Consider the following 26921-nt stretch of genomic DNA (forward strand, 5'->3'; position numbering starts at 1 on the left):
TAACTTAGCAACTTCGATGAACACTTAACGGTCAGAAAATTGAGCTGTGTAACCATACTTTAAGTGATAATTATTTGGATTACAACCTGTTTAACAAAAGTCCAGCATGTTTTGAAAGACAAGTAGCAGGTTACAAAGGGAATAGGATATTTTTTTAGACTTCATGTGGAGTAGAACATATCTTTTTGTGGTCTTATTGGGATACATTTATTCTTTTGGGTCATAAGCTGCCAAGAGGGTCTTGATACTGATTTATATTAACACCGTTTAATCCCTAATTTTGTGGGTAATATAAAAAAAACTTTACAGAATGATAATTGCCAATGTGAGGATGACTATAGGCAACAGGATTTGTTAATACTCACCAAGAATAAAATATACTTGTAATATACATGTATTTATTGAATACTGTGTTATGTAACCAACAAACTTTGATCTTCAGTGAAACTGAAGTTAGTTATTCTTTTAAATTCTGAAGTGCAAATAAATCAGCATTGTTTTACAATTTTATGTTATCTGTAGTTTAATATTTGGAATTCGATATAGCATTCTTCCTTAATGTTAATCTATTAGTAAATAAATGGTAATAATTTGTCTAAACAGCTGTATGGGTTTTCACTCAAACTTAATCAGAACTCAGTGGTAGATACTTTAATGCCTGTTTACAATAGCACATCTTTTCTGTTGTGAAGTATTAGTCTTGTGGGAAAATTTTGTCTCAATGTTTCTCATCTTTTAAATATAATTTTTGCAATATGTGGCTAATTAATATTACACAGCAGGGTTATTGATAGATAGGAATCACATGTAGAGAGTGATGATCAGCATCCCTCCAGTTTGATTGGAGATAAAGGAAAGATAGGACCACCTCAGGGATTGTCAATCACCACATACATCAAACAATACAATATTTACATTGTAGTTCTCAGTATTAACACCTATGGTGGGAATTCTTACCACTGTTTGATGGTAAGGCTTCAAAGGAGGGCACTGTTCCCAGGGGAAGAGATATATACTGTTGTGATTTACACATTTGATTGGAATTTTATTCTTGCTTTGTGTATTATTGATGTTAAAGAGAGAAGATGGCTTCAAAGGAGGGGTAATAGTCTCTTGGGAGGGACTGATCTAAAGACATTATGGGTATTGTTTGGTAAACCTGGTGTAACATTTTATGTTAGGTATTATTAATTATTGCCAGACCAGCTAAAGAGGGCAATTGTTTTATACTCATCTATCTGTTAGACACTTTACTATAATTTTCTTTTGTTTCTAAGTTCAATTAACAGGTTGTTTAAAACTTTCTGCAAATCCATCAATCTTTAAAAGACCTCGAAGAAACTAAAATTTTATCATAGTATTGGGCAGTCCTTGTCATTCCATTATTGTCACTTGGTTTTCACCCAGTTACTTGAATAAAGTTGTTGGATGATGATATAAGGGGTTATGATCCAAGCTGTTTTTGAATTATGGACCAAAAATAGTCATTGCATGAACTATTTAACTATATTACTCAAGTACAAGCAAATGTATTTCTATGATATTGTACCACAAAGTTCTATACCACTGAGGTCAGACTGACATTGATTAGGGGTTGTGATCTAGGCTGTTTCAGGATAAAAGGCTGAAAAGGGCCAAAAGCAAGTAATTTTTGTGTTTCCAAACTTTAGCACGAGTATATGTGTTCAATATATATTGATCTCTATGAAACTGTACCATAAGAGGCCAGAAGTTGTATTGATCTCTATGAAACTGTACCATAAGAGGCCAGAAGTAAACATTTTCTTTAACCAGGTATAAATTGCTTATTTCAATGTCTAACTGCAGATATTAATAAATTTCTCAATCCACTTTCATTTTGGGAAAAATGGTCAAATATTTAGTTACAATTCTAAGTAAGACCTATATTGATTTTTAATGTTGTGTCCAGAGTTCAATCTCCGCAGTCATATTATGTGTTGTCTCATGTTTTATATTAGGGGTAATTAACTCTTGGTATTTGTGTACATTATAAACACTCTAAACATGGCTAAATTAATTCAAGTACAGTATACAGCTCACCATTATAAAGTTTATGCTTGCCTATTTTAGTTTTTTTTTTATAAATTTTTATGCCATAAACAGATATAAAAAATGAATTTTGCATGATACATGCAAATATCGATTACAATCAAGAAAAACCATGAAGATAACTTGTCCTGATGGTGAGTTCTTGACAAACATTTATGACATCTACACAGAATAGGGTCAAGTTTGTATCACACTCATTAGAATGTTGTTTTAAGGGTTCAAAAATATGTATTTAAACACACTTCCCTTTTGAGAGGCTGTAAAAGGGAGGGGTTGAAATATTTAGTGTATTTCTATATACTGTAAAGAAGTTTTTACTGAACATAATTTTGATGCTTTGTCTCACTTCCTATAATTATAATTTGTCATTTTCTCCAGAATAATGTGATGTAAAAAATGTACATATGATGATAAGGACGAAGTGTGAGGAACATCCTTTTTAAGGGTGTAAAACATGAATCACTCATTATTCTTTTGGAGGAAAATACATAATTTGTAAGTGATTATTTGAACTTTTCATGTAAGCATAGATTGAATGTTTATATTCCCATAGATGGAGAGATCTCCCATAACAAAGTGGTGGTGCATTATTAAAATTCTTATTTTGGTACATATTGCCCATATTGCCAAAGCCTATAATTATATTATCTATGGAAGCATGCAAATGTTTTCAAATCATACCAGAAAAGAAAAAGGCTTCAAACTGATCACTATTTGTCTTGATAACTTTCCACCCTCATATCCATGTTTGATGGAATTAATCACAACATTTACAAAGATTAAGGAGACTTAGTAACAGTTAGGAATAGTTTTCTCATCATATACTGTTATATTTTCTGTACACCTGGTTTCTTGTACTGAAAAAGATCTTTCCTGCTAATGGGAATTTGATGAGCTTAATGTTTAATCTCTACCAGAACACCCTGACCACTTGTACAAAGTAAATTGAGTCGACCACCTTTGAACCTTATCAATTTCTGCAATAATAAATTAATTTGTGTGTGTTTGTATAAAGTCTGTTTTTAGGTACAGTATGTTATTATATGGACCTGAAATTTGTTATGAATTCTATAAGATTTTCATGGGAGAATACCTGTTTGTTTTATTAATCACAGGATGCAGACTTAGAACAGCTACTTCACTTAACAGCCTCCCATCTATTATCTATCATTATTTTAATTGAAATACAAAGAAAAGGGGAAAAGCATAAAGGTATTGTTTATTTGAAGTGTAATATAATAGAGGTAGCATTGATTTACAATAAGACAATAAGGATATCATATACATCTTACATGTTGACAATGATGTCATTCAGGTAAAATTTACCTGTAGATTGATGTCATTCAGGTAACACTTACCTATAGATGGATGTCATTCAGGTAACATTTACCTTTAGATTGATGTCATTCAGGTAACACTTACCTGTAGATGGATGTCATTATGGTACCCACTGCCTACAGGTTGATATTCTGGTAACAACAGCTGTCAATTGATGTCATTCAGGTATCTACTACCTGCAGATTAGTCTCTTTCAGGTACCAACTACCTGCAGATTAATCTCATTTAGGTACCAACTACCTGCAGATAAATCTCTTTCAGATACCATCTACCAGCAGATTAATCTCATTCAGGCACCACCTACCTGCAGATTAATGTCATTCAGGTACCATCTACCTACAGATTAATCTCTTTCAGGTACCAACTGTCTGCAGATTAATGTCAATCAGGTACCAACTACCTGCAGATTAATCTGATTCAGGTACCAACTACCTGCAGATTAATGTCATTCAGGTACCAACTACCTACAGATTAATCTGATTCAGGTACCAACTGTCTGCAGATTATTGTCATTCAGGTATCTACTACCTGCAGATTAGTCTCTTTCAGGTACCATCTACCTGCAGATTAATGTCATTCAGGTACCAACTACTTGCAGATTAATCTCTTTCAGATACCATCTACCAGCAGATTAATCTCATTCAGGCACCACCTACCTGCAGATTAATCTCATTCAGGTACCAACTACCTGCAGATTATTTTTCTTTCAGGTACCAACTACTGGCAGATTAATCTCTTTCAGGTACCAACTACCTGCAGATTAATCTCTTTCAGGTACCAAAACTGCCTGCAGATTAATGTCATTCAGGTACCAACTACCTGCAGATTAATCTGATTCAAGTACCAACTGCCTGCATTTTATTGTCATTCAGGTACCAACTACCGGCAGATTAATCTCTTTTAGGTACCAACTGCCTGCAGATTAATCTGATTCAGGTACCAACTGCATGCCTGCAGATTAATGTCATTCAGGTACCAACTACCTGCAGATTAATCTCTTTTAGGTACCAGCTACCTGCAGATTAATTTCCTTCAGGTACCAACTGCCTGCAGATTAATGTTATTCAGGTACCAACTACCTGCAGATTAATGTCATTCAGGTACCATCTACCCGCAGATTAATCTCTTTCAGGTACCAACTACCTGTAGATTAATCTCTTTCAGGTACTGGTATCAATTGATTAGTTTTATGTGGTGCATAGAATTCCAATAATGTTGGATGTCCTACCTGGTATATGGATGTTTGAGTTATATATACTCTAAAATAAAAAAGTAGATATTCTTTTTTTTTAAACGGGTCCTTGAAAGTTTGTATTAATATCTTTGTTCAACCATGAAAAGACATACATGTAATTGTTCATCTCATGTGATCCCATAATTGGAGTGACATTACAAACTTAAAGCCAGTACTTAAATATCTTGAGCACACACAAGACTGCAAAGGGTATTTATATTAAATCAGAGGTCTCTGCTTTGCACCAGTTTGAATGTATTTTTTAATTTGGAGTCACACAGAAAAAAATGCATTTAAGTCCAAAATGGAATGGTTTACATTGGAGGTAGAATGAAAGAATCATTACTGTCAATGTGTCTGTCTGTGTTATCATCTATACGTTCTGTCCTGGCAGGAATATTTTATGCGTGACCTTCTTGCTTGTATCTAGGGTTGTAACTACATTGAGGCAAATGCCTCATGAAAATATTGGCAGACCTGGGGACCATATATTTCACCATATTCAATAAATAAATGATGTAATAGTAGATTGTTTTGTTCTTCACTGTCTCCTTTTGATATTTAAAATCAATAAGGATGGCTGACAGGTAATTATATATCCAACTTCTTTGACATCAAACACCTGAACCATTTAGAGGCAGTCCCTATGATATGGATGGTAATTATTTTCCCACAGAATATTTTGGTCCAATATGTTGTTCATATCATATAAATATGTCTAAAAGTACAAAGATTTTTTTTTAAGTCAACAATAAATGGTTAATGCAGAAAACTAAGGAAGCAACAAAATTTTGCACAAAATAAAAGAGTTATCTCCCCTTTTCAATGAAATTTAATGTGTTCTATGAAATTTCTCTTTAACAGTTGCAGTTAATCAAAACTTAACATTCAATGTCATGCGCGCCCTCTTAAACCGCATCTTTTTTCACAAACCAGGGATCATTGCTGAAGAACTTAAGTAGTAGTCTTCATAAGAATCGTGCAAATCCTGTAATAATTGATACACTCAGAAAAAGGCTACATTAAGTTGCTTTATAGGTCTATATGATGAAGTGTATAATAATTCATTCCAATCTGTCTGCTCTTAGGAGATAATCCACATTGAAAATCTAACATTTTCTATTGTATTTTAGATTCATTTACAGAGTTATCTCCCTTAATTTGGAACTCTACAGTACATTTTATATACAGTTTTTATCTCCTAAGAACAAGGGTTATGTTAATTCCTGTTTACCATAACAAAATGTCAAAAATAAAAATATGTAGGCTTTCCAACCTTGAATCATATTTTGCATGATTCTTATCTGGAGTGCTACTTTAAAGTACTTCTTCGTCTAAGAATCTGGCAAAATGTGTATAAGGTGTGGAAAATGAAGAAAAAAAATGCAGAGATTTATTGCATTATCCAAGTATATATACCTCATAAACTCCAGAAATAACCATCAAAACGTTTGTAAAGTTTGCTATGTTAAGATATTGATATCTCAAATTAAGTTGAAATGAACTACAGAAAAATGGGTGGGGGGTGAATTCCCACACTTTTCCCTTATATAGGCAGTCAAATAAAATCAACGTCACATATGCTTCAGGATAAACTGAAATAGCTTTTTTGTTGTTTTCTTTATGTATTGAATAAATTTGAGAAAAAAAGATGTACCACCCATTGCCTGATTCTTAAACAGAATGGTATGTAAAAAGTATTACATTCTATGACAGTAATTTGGTCATAACAATGTGTTAACAACTTTTACCACATGCAGTAATGTCTCTGAAAAATTGTTTTAAACGTTGGCAGAATCAGATGGTAAACATGGACAAAACATTCAAATATATTTTCCACATCTTTCGTTTGCTATAATTCGGGACTTGGGACAGGCACAAAAATATTGGGTTGATCTAGTACAATCAAATGTCTGAAGAGAATTACCTATTTTATCCATTACTTGACCATGTCATGACAGAAATACAGAGGCGATTTCCAGATGACCTGACACATCTCTACAATTTAACGTCAAGTGTGATAGAAGAATTGTCAGAAATGTTTTCTGCGGATCTTAATAGCTGTGATGACTTTTCAGTCGCTGTTGAAAGATAGCAATTGAATGTGGGTGTGAACACAGCTCACAGCAATGTTTTTTGACTACAATCTGCACAACAACTTGCTGACAATGACCTATATCCTAACACTCATGTGATACATAGGTTTTAATGGTTCTTCCTGCTACATCTGTATGTTGCAAATGCTCATTTTTGGCCTTACATAGGTTTAAAACTTGGGAACATGCTACTCAGTATGACGGAAGAAAGTCTGTGTAGTTTAGCCATGCTTCATGTTCACAGAAACATGACTGTCCAAAGGGAAAATATTCTTCGGAGATATGATGCTTCTGGTTACCATAAATTTTGGACAACTAAACAATGGAATTGCATGCTACTTGACTAAAGTAACTGTTAATGAAAATATATGTTCATGCTAGTATTGTATTTTGCATTTGTTTATGGAAATAACATGTTTTCGAAAAGTGAAAATCTTGTTAATCCATTCTGCTATTTTTTACCATATCTTCATTGCAATTGTTGGCGCAACTAGTACTAAATTACCAGTTGAATATTTGTTTTATATTTCCATATTACTTTGTAAATGTACCCAATTTTACCCAAATTTTTGTTGGATGATCATTAATGTTCTGAGGTCAAATAGGGTTCTGGAAAATCCGAGAACCCAGGATTTTTCATCTTTACCCCAGACCCCCTGCAGAAAAATTCCTTATCTATCTTGTCCTTTGCCAGTTTCTGTGATGATAACTATTCAATATTCAATTCAATTGCACCTGTCTTATACATACGCAGAACCAAGTGGGCCTCCTTTATCAATTTGAAAAAAATAAAAATATTGTATTTTTGTGTGTAAATGTCTGCATTAAAATGTGTTTTGGGGGCCCTTAGTCCCTTAGGTGATTCTCTGGATCCGCCACTGTCATATAAGGGGTTAGTTTTATCAATTATTTTGATGCTCATTTTAAGCTCACTTCGCTCAAAGGACCATTTGAGTTTGCCATCACTTGGTTTCCATCGTCGTTATTGTCATCATTAACAATTTTTTAAAACTTTTCTCCTCTGACACTACTGGACACATTAGAACCAAACTGGGTATGAATGTTCCTAAGGGTATTCTGCCCATTGTTTTATCCTTCGAAAAACATACCAGCCATTACTAAAACAGAACATAGGAGTCAGACAGCAGTTTTTAGCGTATATCTCCTAAATCGTTAGATTTAACAAATTCTGGTTAAATTTCATCTGAATCTGTTTAGCTATGTTTGAGTTATTGCCCTTTTACAAAGTTTTATTAGTTTTTTATTTTTATGTTATTACTTCCTAAAACTTTCTCTTCACCAACCAATGGACAGAATTCAATGAAAGTTGATATTAATGTTCCTTAGGTTCACATCAGTGTTAGGAATTTTTATCCAAGAAAAAACATAGCCACATTTACAAAAATTAGAATGTCTTATCAAGCCAGGTGAGAGATGCAGGCCCTTTAGAGCCTTTAGTCAAAATCAAAATAGTTGTAAATTCTAATAATACTTTGTCTTAAGATTATATAAACTTATGGGTATTTAACCAAAGGAGATCAACGCTGATTATACAAAGATATCATATCAACAAATACGAGTTGTCAAGTTGCTGTGTAAAATCAGCATAACATACAGACATTCGGTGAAGAATTGTAATAATCCTATTTTTGTTATTTTTAAACAAGGATGTTGTCAAATTTTATTTTTTAGAGTTTAACTGAATACCAATTATATGTGACTCTATAACTGCACTCAAGTTTTCACTCCAAGATCCCAGAGTACAGTAGTATTTATTTTCCCATAGACAACAAAATTTACGTTTTTATATTTTTTAGTACTTTATAAATAAAACTGAGTCTCAAAAACCATTCTTTGAATTAATATACTTTCATTAAGACATACAAAAATCACCATGGTATCAGGGGTTGACATCTTATCTTTCAACAACCATCAAAAGTTTGAAGGCTTTTTTAACTTTTTGTAGGTCCAGTATAACAAACTTTTAACAGAATTACAGTACTTTGTGGTCCACCACACACACTTACAAACTTATAACAGAATTACAGTACTTTGTGGTCCATCAGCACCACACACACTTACAAACTTATAACAGAATTACAGTACTTTGTGGTCCATCAGCACCACTTTCCTTTAGAAGAAGTAGCCTGTTATGATAATAGCTGACTATAAATTGACTGTCAGCGTCAGTTGTTATGTCTGTTGTTACAATTAGATAAAGTTTTGTCATTCTATGAGTAATATTTCTTTCATTACATATTTGTTTACCATCTAGATGAAATGAGGTATAGAAAATGTAGCGCTTGATTGCCTGTTTTAATAAGACAAAACATTGCTTACTCCTGGTCAACCAATTGAGTAGGAATTTTTCTCAATTAAACCAGCAGGGATTCCAGAACATCAGATAATGTCTTTGTTAAATAAACAGTGCCAGTACATAGGTATGATCATTGAAATACAAACAAATAATTCTTCCTTCTCAAGCACTTGACAGCTTGGCAGCTTTATGAAGAGTTATTTTGTTTGCACTTTTAAGTACTCTATTTGTTTATTATTCTCTATTTTATTCAGTGAATATGTTTTCCATGTATGAAACAGTTTGATGAAAAGTAAAACACAAATGAAATGGGAAAACTCATTTGAAGAATGGAATAGACTTTTCCTTCTGTTATTAAAGATATATAAATATTCATATTTTTAGCTCTCCTGACCATAGGCCATGTAAGCTATTGCCATCACTTGGCCTCCATCATTGTCATCGTTAATAAATTCTCAAAAATCTTCTCTGAAAATTACTGAATGGATTTGTAAGAGTATCCTGCACAAAATGTCTGAATTGTTAAAGTATATGGCCACTGTTACTAAAACTAGAACATAAGGCTCAAACAGCAGATTTTTGCATATATCTTCAAAACCTTTTAGTTTAACCAAATTCTGACATAGGATACAAGTATTCACCATGATGAGATCTATCTGTGGTCAAATTTTGGTGAAAATCTGTTGACTGATGTTGCCCTTTTTGGAAGTTTTTTGACACTACTTGACAAATTGGAACCAAACTTGGTTTGAATGTTCCTTGGGATATCCTGCATAGAATTGTAGTAGGAATTTTTTATCCGTCAAAAAACATGGCTGCCATGACTAAAAATAGAACATAGCAGTCAGACAGTATTTTTTTGCATATATCTCCAAAATCATTAGGTTTAGCTAAATTCTGACTGAGTAATAGTGTTAAGCATGATGAGATCTATCAGCGGTGAAATTTTCGTTTTATTCTGTTAAGACATGTTGGAGTTATTGTCTGTTTTCATTACTAAAAATAGAACATAGGGGTCAGACAGTAGTTTTTTGCAAATATCTCAAAACTGTTAGGTTTAGCCAAATTCTTTCAGTAGCTTAAATGAACCTTATTATTCAGACTTATTTGTTGTAAGGAAAAAATGGTGTTATTTTTTTACAGTTTTCAGCCAATAACTTAAAAACTATGATAGATAGAAAGAAACTTTCAATTGCTGAAATGATCCTTATGATAAGTCCTACCAAAGTCTTCTGGAGTCAAAATTGTTCAACAACTTTTTTGTTAAATTTATTTACCTTGAAAGGCAAAAGGTAAGCAAAGTAGGCTCCTGTCAGCCTCTTGTTTGCATATATCTCCAAAGCTGTCAGTTTTAGCCAATTTCTTTCATTGCTAAAATGATCCTTATAAAAGGCCTACAAAAGTCTCTGAGGAATCAAAATTGTCAGACAACTCCATATAAGAGTTATTGTCCTTGAGAGGTGAAAAATGACTTTTTTTACAGTTTTCAGCCAATAGTTTGAAAACTATGATAGATAGAATGAAACTTTCAGTTGCTGAAATGATTCTTACTCAAAGTCCTACAAAAGTCTTTAAGGATCGAAGTTGTCAGATGACTCTGTGTACGAGTTATTGCCCTTTAAAGGCAAAAAATTAGGTTTTTAACTGTTTTCAGTCAATATCTTGAAAACTATAACAGATAGAATGAAACTTTCAATTGATGAAATGATCCTTATGATAAGTCCTACCAAAGCCTTGGAGCCTCATGTTATTTACCAAATTACTATCTATTACTTATTGAATTAGGTTTAGTTAGGGAAAGATACCCAGGGAAATGGCAAGATTGTGGTTATGGTTTTGTTTTTTCAACAGTGAATTTATTGACCCTAAATTCTACAGTAGGGAACACTTTTATAGTTGTTGACTGGGCTAGCTGTTACAAGTGTTTCTGTTTAAACTGTCTGTACTTATTTCAGTTTCAGGGATATTTTAATACTAGGTTTAGCTTACGTAGAGATGGTCAAATCTGTTACAAATCACTGTTAAATCATGAAAGAATATTTTCTCATTTAAGGAACTTGTAGCACCAATAAATTCTGTGACTTTTGTGTAATAATTTAACAGAGGGTGTTTTAAGGGATTTCTCTTTTGGAAATGGGTGGCTTAGAAAGAAATAAAAATCAAATGTGGATTTTTTTTAATTATTTATCTTTGATCTAATACATGTATTATTGAACATGCAGGTACATGTAATTATTTTTTTACTTTCTATGTGTAATGTTTGGATGTTACAGGTAAGACCCTTGTAATCAGTCATGATTCACCCCTCTATTGGTACAGGTAAGACCCTTGTAATCAGTCCTGATTCATCCCTCTGTTGTTACAGGTGAGACCCTTGTAATCAGTCTTGATTCATCCCTCTGTTGTTACAAGTAAGACCCTTGTAATAACTTCTGATTCATCCCTCTATTATTACAGGTAAGACCCTTGTAATCAGTCATGATTCATCCCTCTATTTGTTACAGATAAGACCCTTGTAATCAGTCCTGATTCATCCCTCTATTGTTAAAGGTAAGACCCTTGTAATCAGTCCTGATTCATCCCTCTGTTGTTACAAGCAAGACCCTTGTAATAACTTCTGATTCATCCCTCTATTTTTACAGGTAAGACCCTTGTAATCAGTCATGATTCATCCCTCTGTTGTTACAGGTAAGACCCGTGTAATAACTCAACATCTACTGAGTACATGAATATTGAACTTTTGTTGCTATCTTTAAAGACCATATGACAACATATGTACAGTCTTACCAGATTAACAAAACATCAGCTGATGGCAGAGCAGGACATGCTTACCATGCTGTCACTCCAAGGTTTATTGTTTTAGTTCATTGCAATTGTTATTGTTTTTATTTTTTGTGTGATGTCTTGATTTTCTTATCTTCAGTTTATATGTAAATAATTTAATATGATTGTTTATTTCCCTTCTGGGTAAGATAGGATATAACCCTTTTTCATACTTGTATGAACTTCCCCAGATCGTTCATACATGCATGAATGCCAGTCAACTTGAAACCAGTTTGGCGGCTGTGTGGTTCAAAACAGTGTGGCAACAACCTAAACGGCTCTCAACTTATAAATGCTTAAAATCTAACTACATTTTTTTACAAGTTTATTCTATAAATACATATACCAGTTCAACACATTTCAAAAAAAAAATAATTCCCAAATGTCAGGATGGAATTATAAGGATTAAACAGCTATTTTTGGTCGTTCATGCATGTATGAACAGATCTCTCCGATCCTATAATGATTATCTTACATCATATTGCTGTTGTTTTCACTGTCACTTTCTTTAGATAATATTGGTCTTCATTGATGTTAAACAATATCAATACAACTAATTTTTTTTTTTTTTAAATAACCTGATTAATCCTGATTACTGTTGTTAACAGGCATCAGTAACTGTTAGTGGTAATTATCCATAACTTATTTATAAGGTTTTATTTGTACTGTATAGGAGTTAACTTTTTTGTTTGTTGAAGTGATTATCTTTTTATCTTTAATTGGATAAATTAACCGTTAAAGATTACCAGCTCCCTAGGGTGGCAGATAATAACCCTTTATACTAATTCCCTCCTCCCCCCACATAAACACATCCTTAGATTGCTTTTATACTTCATAAAACTTCAATTAATTTTGACTCCTTTGAGGTAGCAATAATGAATGGAGGCTCTGTGTATATCACCAGGGGAAGTAATTATATCTTTAACTTGAGGATGGTATGGTCTGAACCCTTGTGGTAGCTCCACTTGATATAAATGAGTTTGTTCTGATATTCTTGCTTTATGACAATTTTGTACTGTAATGTATAAAGATTCTGGTAAAATCCTTTTTTAATGACTTCAATTATAAGATTGTGAGTTACAAAATATTAAAAATATATACCTCAGTTCTAACATGTCTCAAGTCTATCTTTCTCACTTACTATGGAATCTCCTGGTACAAATCTATCCATCTCACTTACTATGGAATCTCCTGGTACAAATCTATCCATCTCACTTACTATGGAATCTCCTGGTGCAAGTCTATCTTTCTCACTTACTATGGAATCTCCTGGTACAAGTTTATCTTTCTCACTTACTATGGAATCTCCAGGTACAAATCTATCCATCTCACTTACTATGGAATCTCCTGGTACAAGTCTATCTTTCTCACTTACTATGGAATCTCCAGGTACAAATCTATTCATCTCACTTACTATGGAATCTCCTGGTACAAGTCTATCTTTCTCACTTACTATGGAATCTCCAGGTACAAATCTATCCATCTTACTTACTATGGAATCTCCTGGCACAAGTCTATCTTTCTCACTTACTATGGAATCTCCAGGTACAAATCTATCCATCTCACTTACTATGGAATCTCCTGGTACAAATCTATCTTCCTCACTTACTATGGAATTTCCTGGTACAAACCTATCTCACTTACTATGAAATTTCCTGGTACAAATCTATCTTTCTCACTTACTATGGAATCTCCTGGTACAAATCTATCTTCCTCACTTACTATGGAATTTCCTGGTACAAATCTATCTCACTTACTATGAAATTTCCTGGTACAAATCTATCTTTCTCACTTACTATGGAATCTCCTGGTACAAATCTATCTTCCTCACTTACTATGGAATTTCCTGGTACAAATCTATCTCACTTACTATGAAATTTCCTGGTACAAATCTATCTTTCTCACTTACTATGGAATCTCCTGGTACAAATCTATCTTTCTCACTTACTATGAAATGTCCTTGTTAAAATTTACATCTTTTATTTTTCAAATAAATCATTTTAATTTTGGTTGGAAAAGCTAATGATACAGTAAGCTGGTATGTTGGTCATTTTTGCTCTAATATTCCATTAAGAGTATATCTCCTGTGAAATGTTTATGAAATGTTTGAACATTGTTCTATAATGGGTACATTCTACCACTTATTGTCTACTGTTCTAATGGAAGGGCTGTTGCTCTGAAGGATGAACAAACAGGAATTATGAAGAAGAAATGAGGCTTAAATATCACAAATACCTATTAATATATAAATCTCTCAATGGGTAGTTTAGAAAAATAAATTATGCTTTAGAAAATAAACATTATTCACAAAGAAATGCTGAACTAGGAAATTTGATAATCTCAAATATTATAAGTAACTTTTTAAGATATTCATTCATTCTTGGTCTGTTCTGTGGAATAAGTTACCCAAACATTTGCAAAATGTAGCCACTACTAACTCATTAAAAACTGAGAATTCTTAATGTAAGAGACCAATTTTTGCTGTTTATACTTCTTAATGTTATGTATTGTATATATTTTAGTGCTTTAATGTTGTCAAATAAGCTTTAAAATTTGTTTTACTTTGTTTTTATACAACTGCAAAATATTGTAGGTTGTATAATAGTATTAGGTTGTAATTGTTGGACCAGTCGTGTCTGAACAATAACTTGAACGTCTACCTCTTTATGAAATTGAACCACTAAGTGCTATACATTAAAAGGAAGGCATGGATTGATTTTTGGGAGTTGTGATTTGAACTGTTGATAAATTCAGGGCTAAAACATTTTCACAATGTCCAAACAATAACTTGAGTAAATGTGAAATCAATACTTACAAAAGGCTTTGATTAATTTTGGAGTTGGTTAGCATTTAAGGGCCACAGAACAAGAAATAAGCTTTTTTCTGTAACTTGACAATAATTTGAGTAAAATTGTATGGATATCTTTGAAATTATTGTCAAGTTACAGAAAGATCTATATTTCTGGGTCTGAATGCAAATTTTAAAGTGCTTTCAACAGGTTTATTTAATAATAGGAATATACAATAATATCAGTTATTTAATCACAATCCACACTGTCAGCTGTATGTTGTGTCCACACTTACCCCCACTGATCAGGTTTGGACAAATTATACCCTTATTTTTTTATTTTATTTTCAGTTTTTAATAGTTATAGTTTTTGTAGGGCCTCGTGAATGATTAACTTATAAACTAACTGTATAACCCTCTTGAAATTATGGTATTATAATTATTTTCATTATACTTTTTATTATTATTATACTTTTGAGTGAATGATTCACAGAAGTAGGTACTGTCCACAACATAAAGTTACACAATATAGCTGAGTTCAACAATCTAAAACTGTAGGTAAAAAATAATTAAATTTCTCACTGATACAAGTTGCACATCTTTAAATATGTATTTAAGAGCCAGTCTCTATAAGAATCAGGCAGTCGGTGAAACATGGTATAAAAAAACACCAATTTGAAAGTTTAAAAGATTGTCCATATTATTTTGGTTAATTGAGTTACATTTTCATTGAAATGCCCTGAAAATGAACATTTCAAGGGTTGATAACTGTCAAAACCCTCATTTTTCTAACATTCTTTGAAAAATTTTTCAGCTAATACAGTGACGCAGAGATCAAATAATGGTCTTTTCAAATAGAGAAAGCGTCCTTGAGTAAAATTATATTGTCAGACTGGTGGGTTTTTGATATGCATGTTACTGATTTTTCCTATTGTACCTGATTCTTATGAAAACTTACATTAAATACTATGAAAAGTTCAATACCAAAAACAGTGACTACCATTCATTAAGTTACATAACAACATGTGGGACTAAATATTGAAACTTTCGATTGCACTATATTGTTAATGGAACAAATGTACTACATGTATTACTTTTTGGGTTAAATCAAATGTACCATGTAGCAAATGATGAAATGTTGAAAAGTGCTGCCTATCATTTAGGTGGATTGGTTTTATATTTACTCTTCAACTATTCTGTTAAAAAGCTAATTAACACAAATGTATTTCAAATTAAGTATATTTGGATGCTGTTCTTCATACATACAAGTTTCAAAGTCTATCAAATATCACATTAGATAGTTTAGTTAATGAATTTCATTTACACTTAGGTGTCAGGTAAATTAAAAACCATAGATGGAAATGATGTTCCCTGTATAGAGTATTTACTTCATAAAAAAACAATTCTTAAAGAAAACAACTTTCAAAATTTGGCACAATTTGCTCACGTAACAAACTTTCTTTGTTTTTGACCCTTTAGCTAAATAGTATTATGATCTCGGCATTTATAAAAGTCTTAAAATCTTAAATTACAATGGAACTAATGTCTGAAAATGGATGATAAAGCTTAGAATGTTGATAAATGAAATGAAAAAAAACTCAAAAACAAGGCAATAACATGGCCAGAAACTACTAGTATCACATATAAAACATAGAAATAATGCATTAAATTGCTAAAAATGACAAAAAATAGAAAACAATCTGCAGCACATGCATATGTGTGCACTTGTTAATAAGTCAGAAAGAAAATTGAATAACTTTGGTCAAGATGACCAGGTAAAGATTTTCTATAATAGGTATGGAGTAAGTAATTATTTGTACTCCCTGCTGGCCATCAATGAACAGGAAGACTGATAAGGGAGATTACTTGTGGTCCAGATGTCCAAACACCTGTCATGTAACTGACCAACTGTGTATTGATTTGATCAGGATTAATTGACAGGAGGTTTAACTTATATAACATGTAAACAAATACTTTAGTAAGTTTATATCCAAGTATTCTGGGTCTATTGACATTTTTACATAGACTAAAAGTCATTGTGAAATGCTTATAAATTAAGATTGAATTCTTGAATTTAGTAAGGACAAAATATATGATGGCAATTATATATGGTCTGAAGATTGATATCAGTTTTGGATGGGTGAGAGGTGATTTTTTTAAAAATTTTAATTAGTGAAAGGCAGTGATCAGTACCAAATGTTGTATAAGAAATTACAGTTAAATAAGTAACGTTTTTATCTCCCTTTTAATTATTGGAAGTTCTTTATTGTGTAAATAATGAAACTACCATGCTAGAATAGAATTTGTATTCCAAAATCAACACATAATGTACAGGGTTCAGATTTGTGTGATGAGATTTGTTGTCATTTAATGGTATTATTTCCTATGAGATGTGGTCATATTTTCATTAAAACACTCCAGGATTCCCATCCAACCTTTAAACTGATGAAATGAGTCATGTGATAGGTCATTAAGTTATGTTATTTTCTTTTGTGAATGGTCATTGATCCATGAGATAAGGATTACTATTGACATGATTCCATTGATTAATTCTGACCAAATATTTTATATATATATATAGTTGTTTGAAATCTGCCAAATTAATTTATAGATGTGTATTTTTTTAAGTAGAAATTTTTAAGTAGAAAAGTAGAAATAATATTACTTCCCTTATTCTAGTCACAAAACAGGGAACTGTATGTATTAGTATTTAAGATAGTACAAATCAAAATGTATGTACCCTAATAGAAAAAAGCTCTGATCTCCTTGGTTCATCTGGCTGCTTTATTGGCATCAGATGTTAAACTCTGACTAAATTACAACATAAACATTTGTAAGGTTGTTAAATGCTGCATCTGTTGTGATGCTTCGTGGTCTTGTTCATGCTCCAATAGAAACATGCAACACTTTAATTTCCATAAAACTGAATGTTTTATATTTTGGGTGGTAAATTCATCACTAGGGGTGTTGTAACATTATTTTCTTGTGTCTAATTTATCATCTAACTGGTGAAAAATTATTTGTTGAAAATTTTTATATTTGGTATTGTTGCATTCCTCAAAACCAAAATGGAGTTTTATCCAAGTATCTACAGAAGATTACAATAATAGGGTTGTAGTTCTGTTACAAGTCACTCTGTCAGAATATCTTTTATTACATCATCGTTACATCATTCATTTATTGGTGTTATCAGAGTGGTTAAATACATATCCTCTACCACTTCATGTCCGTGGCAGAGTAAAGTAACTGTAGCAAGTCTCCCACTTCATGTCCTGGCAGATTAAATTAACTGTAGCAAGTCTACCACTTCATGTCCGTGGCAGATTAAAATAACTGTAGCAAGTCTCCCACTTCATGTCCATGGCAGTGTAAAGTAACTGTAGCAAGTCTACCACTTCATGTCCATGGCAGATTAAAGTAACTGTAGCAAGTCTCCCACTTCATGTCTTTGGCAGATTAAAGTAACTGTAGCAAGTCTCCCACTTTATGTCTTTGGCAGAGTAAAGTAACTGTAGCAAGTCTACCACTTCATGTCCTGGCAGATTAAAGTAACTGTAGCAAGTCTACCACTTCATGTCCGTGGCAGAGTAAAGTAACTGTAGCAAGTCTACCACTTCATGTCCGTGGCAGAATAAAGTAACTGTAGCAAGTCTCCCACTTCATGTCCTGGCAGAATAAAGTAACTGTAGCAAGTCTACCACTTCATGTCTTTGGCAGAGTAAAGTAACTGTAGCAAGTCTACCACTTCATGTCCTGGCAGAGTAAAGTAACTGTAGCAAGTCTCCCACTTCATGTCTTTGGCAGAGTAAAGTAACTGAAGCAAATCTACCACTTCATGTCCTGGCAGATTAAAGTAACTGTAGCAAGTCTCCCACTTCATGTCCGTGGCAGATTAAAATAACTGTAGCAAGTCTCCCACTTCATGTCCGTGGCAGAGTAAAGTAACTGTAGCAAGTCTACCACTTCATGTCCGTGGCAGATTAAAGTAACTGTAGCAAGTCTCCCACTTCATGTCTTTGGCAGATTAAAGTAACTGTAGCAAGTCTCCCACTTCATGTCCGTGGCAGAGTAAAGTAACTGTAGCAAGTCTACCACTTCATGTCCGTGGCAGAATAAAGTAACTGTAGCAAGTCTACCACTTCATGTCCGTGGCAGAGTAAAGTAACTGTAGCAAGTCTACCACTTCATGTCCGTGGCAGAGTAAAGTAACTGTAGCAAGTCTCCCACTTCATGTCCTGGCAGAGTAAAGTAACTGTAGCAAGTCTACCACTTCATGTCTTTGGCAGAGTAAAGTAACTGTAGCAAGTCTGCACTTCATGTCCGTGGCAGAGTAAAGTAACTGTAGCAAGTCTACCACTTCATGTCCGTGGCAGAGTAAAGTAACTGTAGCAAGTCTCCCACTTCATGTCTTTGGCAGAGTAAAGTAACTGTAGCAAGTCTACCACTTCATGTCCTGGCAGAGTAAAGTAACTGTAGCAAGTCTCCCACTTCATGTCTTTGGCAGAGTAAAGTAACTGAAGCAAATCTACCACTTCATGTCCTGGCAGATTAAAGTAACTGTAGCAAGTCTCCCACTTCATGTCCGTGGCAGATTAAAATAACTGTAGCAAGTCTCCCACTTCATGTCCGTGGCAGAGTAAAGTAACTGTAGCAAGTCTACCACTTCATGTCCGTGGCAGATTAAAGTAACTGTAGCAAGTCTCCCACTTCATGTCTTTGGCAGATTAAAGTAACTGTAGCAAGTCTCCCACTTCATGTCCGTGGCAGAGTAAAGTAACTGTAGCAAGTCTACCACTTCATGTCCGTGGCAGAATAAAGTAACTGTAGCAAGTCTACCACTTCATGTCCGTGGCAGAGTAAAGTAACTGTAGCAAGTCTACCACTTCATGTCCGTGGCAGAGTAAAGTAACTGTAGCAAGTCTCCCACTTCATGTCCTGGCAGAGTAAAGTAACTGTAGCAAGTCTACCACTTCATGTCTTTGGCAGAGTAAAGTAACTGTAGCAAGTCTGCACTTCATGTCCGTGGCAGAGTAAAGTAACTGTAGCAAGTCTACCACTTCATGTCCGTGGCAGAGTAAAGTAACTGTAGCAAGTCTCCCACTTCATGTCCTGGCAGAGTAAAGTAACTGTAGCAAGTCTACCACTTCATGTCTTTGGCAGAGTAAAGTAACTGTAGCAAGTCTGCACTTCATGTCCGTGGCAGAGTCAAGTAACTGTAGCAAGTCTACCACTTCATGTCCTGGGAGATTAAAGTAACTGTAGCAAGTCTCCCACTTCATGTCCGTGGCAGAGTAAAGTAACTGTAGCAAGTCTCCCACTTCATGTCCTGGCAGAGTAAAGTAACTGTAGCAAGTCTCCCACTTCATGTCTTTGGCAGAGTAAAGTAACTGTAGCAAGTCTACCACTTCATGTCCTGGCAGATTAAAGTAACTGTAGCAAGTCTCCCACTTCATGTCCGTGGCAGATTAAAGTAACTGTAGCAAGTCTCCCACTTCATGTCCGTGGCAGATTAAAGTAACTGTAGCAAGTCTCCCACTTCATGTCTGTGGCAGAATAAAGTAACTGTAGCAAGTCTCCCACTTCATGTCCGTGGCAGAGTAAAGTAACTGTAGCAAATCTCCCACTTCATGTCCGTGGCAGAGTAAAGTAACTGTAGCAAGTCTACCACTTCATGTCCTGGCAGTTTAACTATAGTGAAATGATATTAGGAACTGTTTCTTAATTAAAACATTGATCACAGGAGGCAATAGAAGTTTTCTATTTTTTTTTAATTTTTGGGAGTTTTGATTTTTCTGACAAGAACATGGTCCTATTATATTTTTATAGAAATACTTAGTATGTAAAAAAATTGGATTTAACTCTATTCTAAATTAAATGTTTTTCAAAAGGAGGGAGAGATGGTCAATTAAAGTGCAGTTGCTAGATTAGAGTTTGATTGTGCTAATGTCTGTTAGAATGTTTATCTACAGGATATATGTGGTCAAACTGACCTCAACCTTGGACTCAACCATAATTGAACTGCCTTTCAATGATCCATGGGATTCAGTGGTCAAGATGAATAGCCCTTGAAGACAGTGGTGAAGGTCATTTCGAAATCAGTACAGAATTTACACTCATTAAAAAATTGCATGTGGTGTTTCTAGTTCACTTATATCTTAATTCCAGTGAACTTCAATGAAAGAAATCAAATTGAAAACAATGACTTGGGAATGTAACCAAAACTTTTTTCAAAATTACTGTTCTACACATTTTTTTAATATTATTGTTCTACACATTTTTTTTAATATTACTGTTTTACAAATTTTTAGCTCACCTGGCCATAGGCCATGTGGACTATTGCTATCACTTGGCATCCATCGACAACGACATCGTCATCTTGATAGTCGTCGTCATTAACAATTTCTTCAAACATCTTCTTCTCTGAAACTAATGAATAGATTTGCATGAAACTTATAATGACTATACCTTAGAGTATCCTGCACAAAATGACCGTTTGGATTTTTGATCAGTTAAAAACATGGCCGCCATTACTAAAAATTGAACATAGGGTCAGACAGCAGATTTTTACATATATCTCCAAATCTCCAAAACCGTTAGGTTTAGCCAAATTCTGAGATCTATCTTTGGTAAAATTTTGGTGAAAATCTGTTGACCGATGTTGGAGTTATTGCCCTTTTTGGACATTTTTCGCTGTTTTTAATGGTAAAACTTATTATGAAAGGCCTACAAAAGTCTCCAAGGGATCAAGGTTGTCAGACGACTCCTTGTAAGGGTTTTTGAGAGTTGAAAAATGACTTTTTTTTTAGTTTTCAGCCTATATCTTGAAAACTATGATAGGTAGAATGAAACTTTCAATTGCTGAAATGATTCTTATTGTAAGGCATACAAAAGTATTTAAGGGATCTAAGTTATCAGACAACTCCATATAAGAGTTATTGCCCTTGAAAGGCAAAAAAAATACGTTTTTGGCAGTTTTCAGCCAATATCTTAAAAACTATGATAGATAGAAAGAAATTTTCAGTTGCTGAAATGATCCTTATGATAAGTCCTACCAGTCTTCATGGAGTCAAAATTGTTGGATAACTTCTTGTTAGAGTTATTGCCCTTGAAAGGCAAAAATTTAACTAGGTGAGCGATTCAGGCTCCTGGGAGCCTTTGGTTTAATATTATTGTTCTACATTTTTAATATTACTGTTCTACAATTTTTATTTAATATCTACAATTTTTTTTAATATTACTGTTCTGCAATTTTTATTTAATATTACTGTTCTACAAGTTGTTAATGATGTTATCAGCACCCATACAGCTATATTTACTGATGACAGATTGGTAAAGTCACCCCTAATGTAAGATAACATCTCTATTCTACATGCACACAGATAATATCAAAAAGTGTCCAGATATTCTGCTTTCTGACATGGCATCGGAACTGACATTTGTAGACTGATTACCTGTTTAAAACACAAACTTAATAAGAACCATATGTAAACCTGTAAACATGTAACCAATCACTGCAGGGGGTGACAGGTGTTGGAGATTTACTGTCTCTTCAACAACGTAATTAATATACAATGTTGATGCATCATGCTGCTCCACACATTTCTTTTTTCAATTAAACATTTTCTTTGATGTCTTTGACTTTAGTGCAGCACTTGGACAAAAAGTGTAAGTTAATAAAACAATTTATTGGGCATAATGTAGGCTGTTTACCTATCACAATATCTGGTCATCAAATGTTATAATCATTCTAGAGGTATTTGGATTGGATCAAATGTTGAATTAAATCGTGAAATTTTTGCAGTTTTTACTTTATGTGAATATGTATGCTGGGCTACTGACATATGCTTTACATATTTTGCAATTGATTGTTAATTGAATTTTGACAGGTGGCTATTGACAGGTAAATACACCTGTGATATTAGTTATAAATAACATCATTATAATAAAAAGACAGTTCAGATAATACAGATGTTTTTATTTGTGTTGTAGTTTTTAGAGGGTTTTTTATTTTATTTTTTTTTTTTTTTGGGGGGGGGGGGGTATTTTATTTGAGTATAATTTTTTTTTAAATGATTTTTAGGTGCATGTCAAAAGATTGGTTTCACATTACACAACTCATAGAAATGAGTTTACTCCCAGGCTAATTAACCAGTTTACTGTATAGTTTACACTAATTACCTGTATAGTAAAGTGATTGACAGGTGATCAACACACAGCTGTTAAATTGATTGCATGTACAAAGATAAGTTGAATGTCACAAAACAAGTTCCCAACACATTGACAAATACTGACTCCCAGTAGGGCAAACACATTTTCAATCAGAACTGAACAAAATATAATTTGTTCATACACTTTTGTTTATCTTACAACATTAAGGTCTTTTCCTTCATGAATATGTTTTTTTTCTTCCAACATTTATTTGGCATTGCCCCGTTTTATCATCTTTCAAGATATCATTACCAAATTTGGACCATCAATAGACCTCATTTGGAACTTTATTAAGGATTTCATCATCCATTAGATCTGCTCAAGTACATTTGTTTGACACAATACCAAGGATCAATACTAAAAACTAACAAAACTAACGAAATTACTACAACTTAAAATTTTCATATTTTACAATGGCTTTGTATATTTCATCATCAATACCTATTTATAGAATTGATACTGCATCATTTTTTCAGCTTCATTGAATGGGGTCATGTGATATATCATTTTGAAGGTCTAAATGAGCACATTTCAAAAATCAAAGTTTTAACTCTGGTATTTCGAAGAGAAGGGTCATTAAGTGCAAATATTGAAAGTTCTTTAAAGGTAAGGTTTTCACATATCAAATGAAAGATCTTAAAGCATACATCTGAAATATTGATGTTTTATTCCCCAAAAATAGGTTGAGTACAGAAATTACAATGTTTCATATGGTTTGGTTATTGCATTTCAAATGAAAGGTTGTAATGAGTACATCACGAATATGAATTTCTTTTTTTACCAAAAAAGCACATGTTTTGGGTTAACAGCAAAATACTTTAGTTCATAGAAAGTAGGGTTGTTGCATATCAAATGAAAGGTCATCAAGTGTACAGAAAAAAAATCAGGATGAAAACTTTGACAATTGTATTTGACAAGGTCACCAAGGGCAAATAGGAAATTGCTGTAGAAGGTTAGGGTGTTGTATGTCAAACAAAAGGTCTTGATGTGTACATTACAAGGAGAAAGCTTTCAAGGCAAAGACCTGCAATTGTTTTACAAATAATTGACAAACTAGTTTAGATTATTAATGCGACAGAACTTTTTTGCTTTGGACCAATAACTGCATATTATTAGTAAGCTCCAATGAGTTACCATTTCTGTATTAGAAGGGAGTGATATGGGGATTTTATATACACATGTACATGAATTGGTGGCCAACTGTACAAATTAGAAGTAAGCTGTGTAGGTTTATTATTTTACATTGTATTATTTTAATGCCATATTCAGTAATACTTTTACTATGTTTAAAGGGGAGTCAAAACTGAAATGAATTTTTTTGAAGGGGGAACTTTTTAGCTCTCCTGGCAAAGGCCATGTGAGCTCTTACCATCACTTGGCATCCATCATCCTTGTCCATTGTCGTCATTAACCATTTTTCAAACTCCTCTCCTCTGATACTACTTGTCCAATTGGAACCAAACTTGGTATTAATGTTCCTTGGGGTATCCTGCATAGAACTGATGTGGGGATTTTTGATCCGTTGAAAAGCATGGATCAAAGTTGTCAGGTGACTCTTTGTAAGAGTTATTGCTCTTGAAAGATGAACAATTACCAGGTTTTTTTTTTTTAGTTTCAGCCAATAGATAGAAAGAAACTTTCTATTGCTGAAATGATCATTATGGTATTCCTACCAAAGTCTTCTTGAGTCAAAATTATTGGACAACTCCTTGTTAAATTTATTGCCCTTGAAAGATAAACTTTAACCAGGTGAGTGATTTAGGCTCCTGGGAGCCTCTTGTTTATTTTTTTTTTTTAAATAAATGTGGGGGGCCTATGTCATACTTCCCATTAAACCCCATTTTTAGGTTTAAGGTCAATAATTGCTGCTACCTTTGTTATGCAGTTGTGCATCTTATTTTTAAAGGTCTGATTTGAATAAGTTTTGGGTTTATAATTATAACTGTAGGATCACATGAAAGCTATAGAAAATACATGACATTGAGAGTTCATAGTTATTTTAGTTCAATCTAAATTGACCTAAAAATGAAATAAAAGCCTGTTTGTATTGCTAGACATTATATTAACCAACGGAAAATATATTTATCAACAGGCTGACTCACCAGAATTACTACGTAGATGGATAGACATGCTGATATGTTATAAAGGTACAGAACAACATCACCAGTTACAATTAGCAGTAACAAAGATTCTACTCCACAATGCCAACCTGCTGCTGAAAGATACAGAACACTACTGGGGTGGGTAATGTAGAAAGATACTAAACACTACTGGTGGGTAATGTAGAAAGATACTAAACACTACTGGTGGGTGATGTAGAAAGATACAGAACACTACTGGGGTGGGTAATATAGAAAGATACTAAACACTACTGGTGGGTGATGTAGAAAGATACTGAACACTACTGGAGTGGGTGATGTAGAAAGATACTAAGCACTACTGGGTGGGTAATGTAGAAAGATACTGAACACTACTTGGTGGGTGATGTAGAAAGATACTGAACTCTACTGGAGTGGGTGATGTAGAAAGATACTAAACACTACTGGGTGGGTAATGTAGAAAGATGCTGAACACTACTTGGTGGGTGATATAGAAAGATATTGAACTCTACTGGGATGGATGATGTACAAAGATACTAAACTCTACTTTGTGGGTAATGTAGAAAGATACTAAACTCTACTTGATGGGTAATGTAGAAAGATACTGAACACTACTGGGATGGGTGATGTAGAAAGATACTGAACACTACTGGGGTGGGTGATGTAGAAAGATACTGAACACTACTGGGTGGGTGATGTAGAAAGATACTGAACACTACTGGGGTGGGTAATGTAGAAAGATACAGAACACTACTGGGGTGGGTGATGTAGAAAGATACTGAACACTACTGGGGTGGGTGATGTAGAAAGATACTGAACACTACTGGGGTGGGTGATGTAGAAAGATACTGAACACTACTGGGGTGGGTAATGTAGAAAGGTACAGAACACTACTGGGGTGGGTGATGTAGAAAGATACTGGACTCTACTGGGGTGAGTGATGTAGAAAGATACTGAACACTACTGGGGTGGGTGATGTAGAAAGATACTTAAGGTTTTCACTGGTAAAGTGTGGGACAAACAGGGGTTATTAAAAACTTTCCATATCTGGAGCATTTTACTAACTTAATTTTGTATGAAACATCCACAAACAATTGTCTTATTGTTTAGTTTACAGAATGTTATCACTTAATGCTTTCATTAAAGGTAGATAAACAAAGTGTGACCTTACTTCTGTTGAATATAGATGATTCTTGTTTATTACCAAACAAACATATGTGGTAACTTTTTTAGGTGATTATTTTTATCATTTTTTGATAGAACAGGAGCAGAGATTGTGATCTCCATATCTTGGTTGCTTTTTCCTTTTCTAAACAAGTATTTTCCCATCATGACAAATGCTCAGTTTCAGGTTGGTTAATTAATTAACTACAGATAAAAGTTCAGTTTGAGTGTTACCATGTAAACAGGAGAAACTTTCTGTAGACATTGTTGATAACTCATTTGGCTGTTCTTATGACTCAACATGAATCATTAAGAAACATAAGATCTGTGAGAATATTCTACCGATTCTAAACAATAAAAACATAAGTATTTAATAAATCAGTGAGCTGTCAGAGAGAAAAGCCATGGGAATATTAACTATACTCTCTTTTGACAATGATTATATCTAGGTCTGTAAAACCTCTTGGACAATTATACATGCCAAAAAATAGGAATGCACTTTCCAGCTAAGATGTCAAAAATTGACCATTATAAATGATGCATCTTTATTGCTTATAAGTGTTTACCATGACTAGCTGATTTCTGTGTTGTTTCTGGTATTTATACCACAAAAATTTGCTTTTATATAATTTATGTAGTAATTGTCCTTGTGACCCAACATCATCATCTGTAGACACTTGTTTTCAAACTATAACTTAAGTATTTATTCGTTGTAGGTTGATTTTTTTAAATTTTACAATGAAGTTCCAAACCACAAAAGGGAGATTGGTATTGATTTTGAGAG

At 33.5% G+C, this 26921-nt stretch overlaps 1 protein-coding gene across 1 annotated transcript in view; it reads left to right on the forward strand.

The window, feature by feature from the left end:
* Window positions 1-26921, forward strand: part of LOC148623439 (tRNA (32-2'-O)-methyltransferase regulator THADA-like) — a 113207-nt gene that overhangs the window by 66349 nt on the left and 19937 nt on the right. The window contains exon 37 of the mRNA XM_088564852.1: window positions 24967-25114. Within this exon, the coding sequence (XP_088420978.1) occupies window positions 24967-25114 (148 nt within the window). The remainder of the gene's footprint in view (window positions 1-24966; window positions 25115-26921) is intronic.

Source organism: Perna viridis, chromosome 2 (genome assembly GCF_037379345.1).
Source record: "Perna viridis isolate PV_CMFRI_1.1 ecotype Kerala chromosome 2, ASM3737934v1, whole genome shotgun sequence".
Lineage (NCBI taxonomy): Eukaryota > Metazoa > Mollusca > Bivalvia > Mytilida > Mytilidae > Perna > Perna viridis.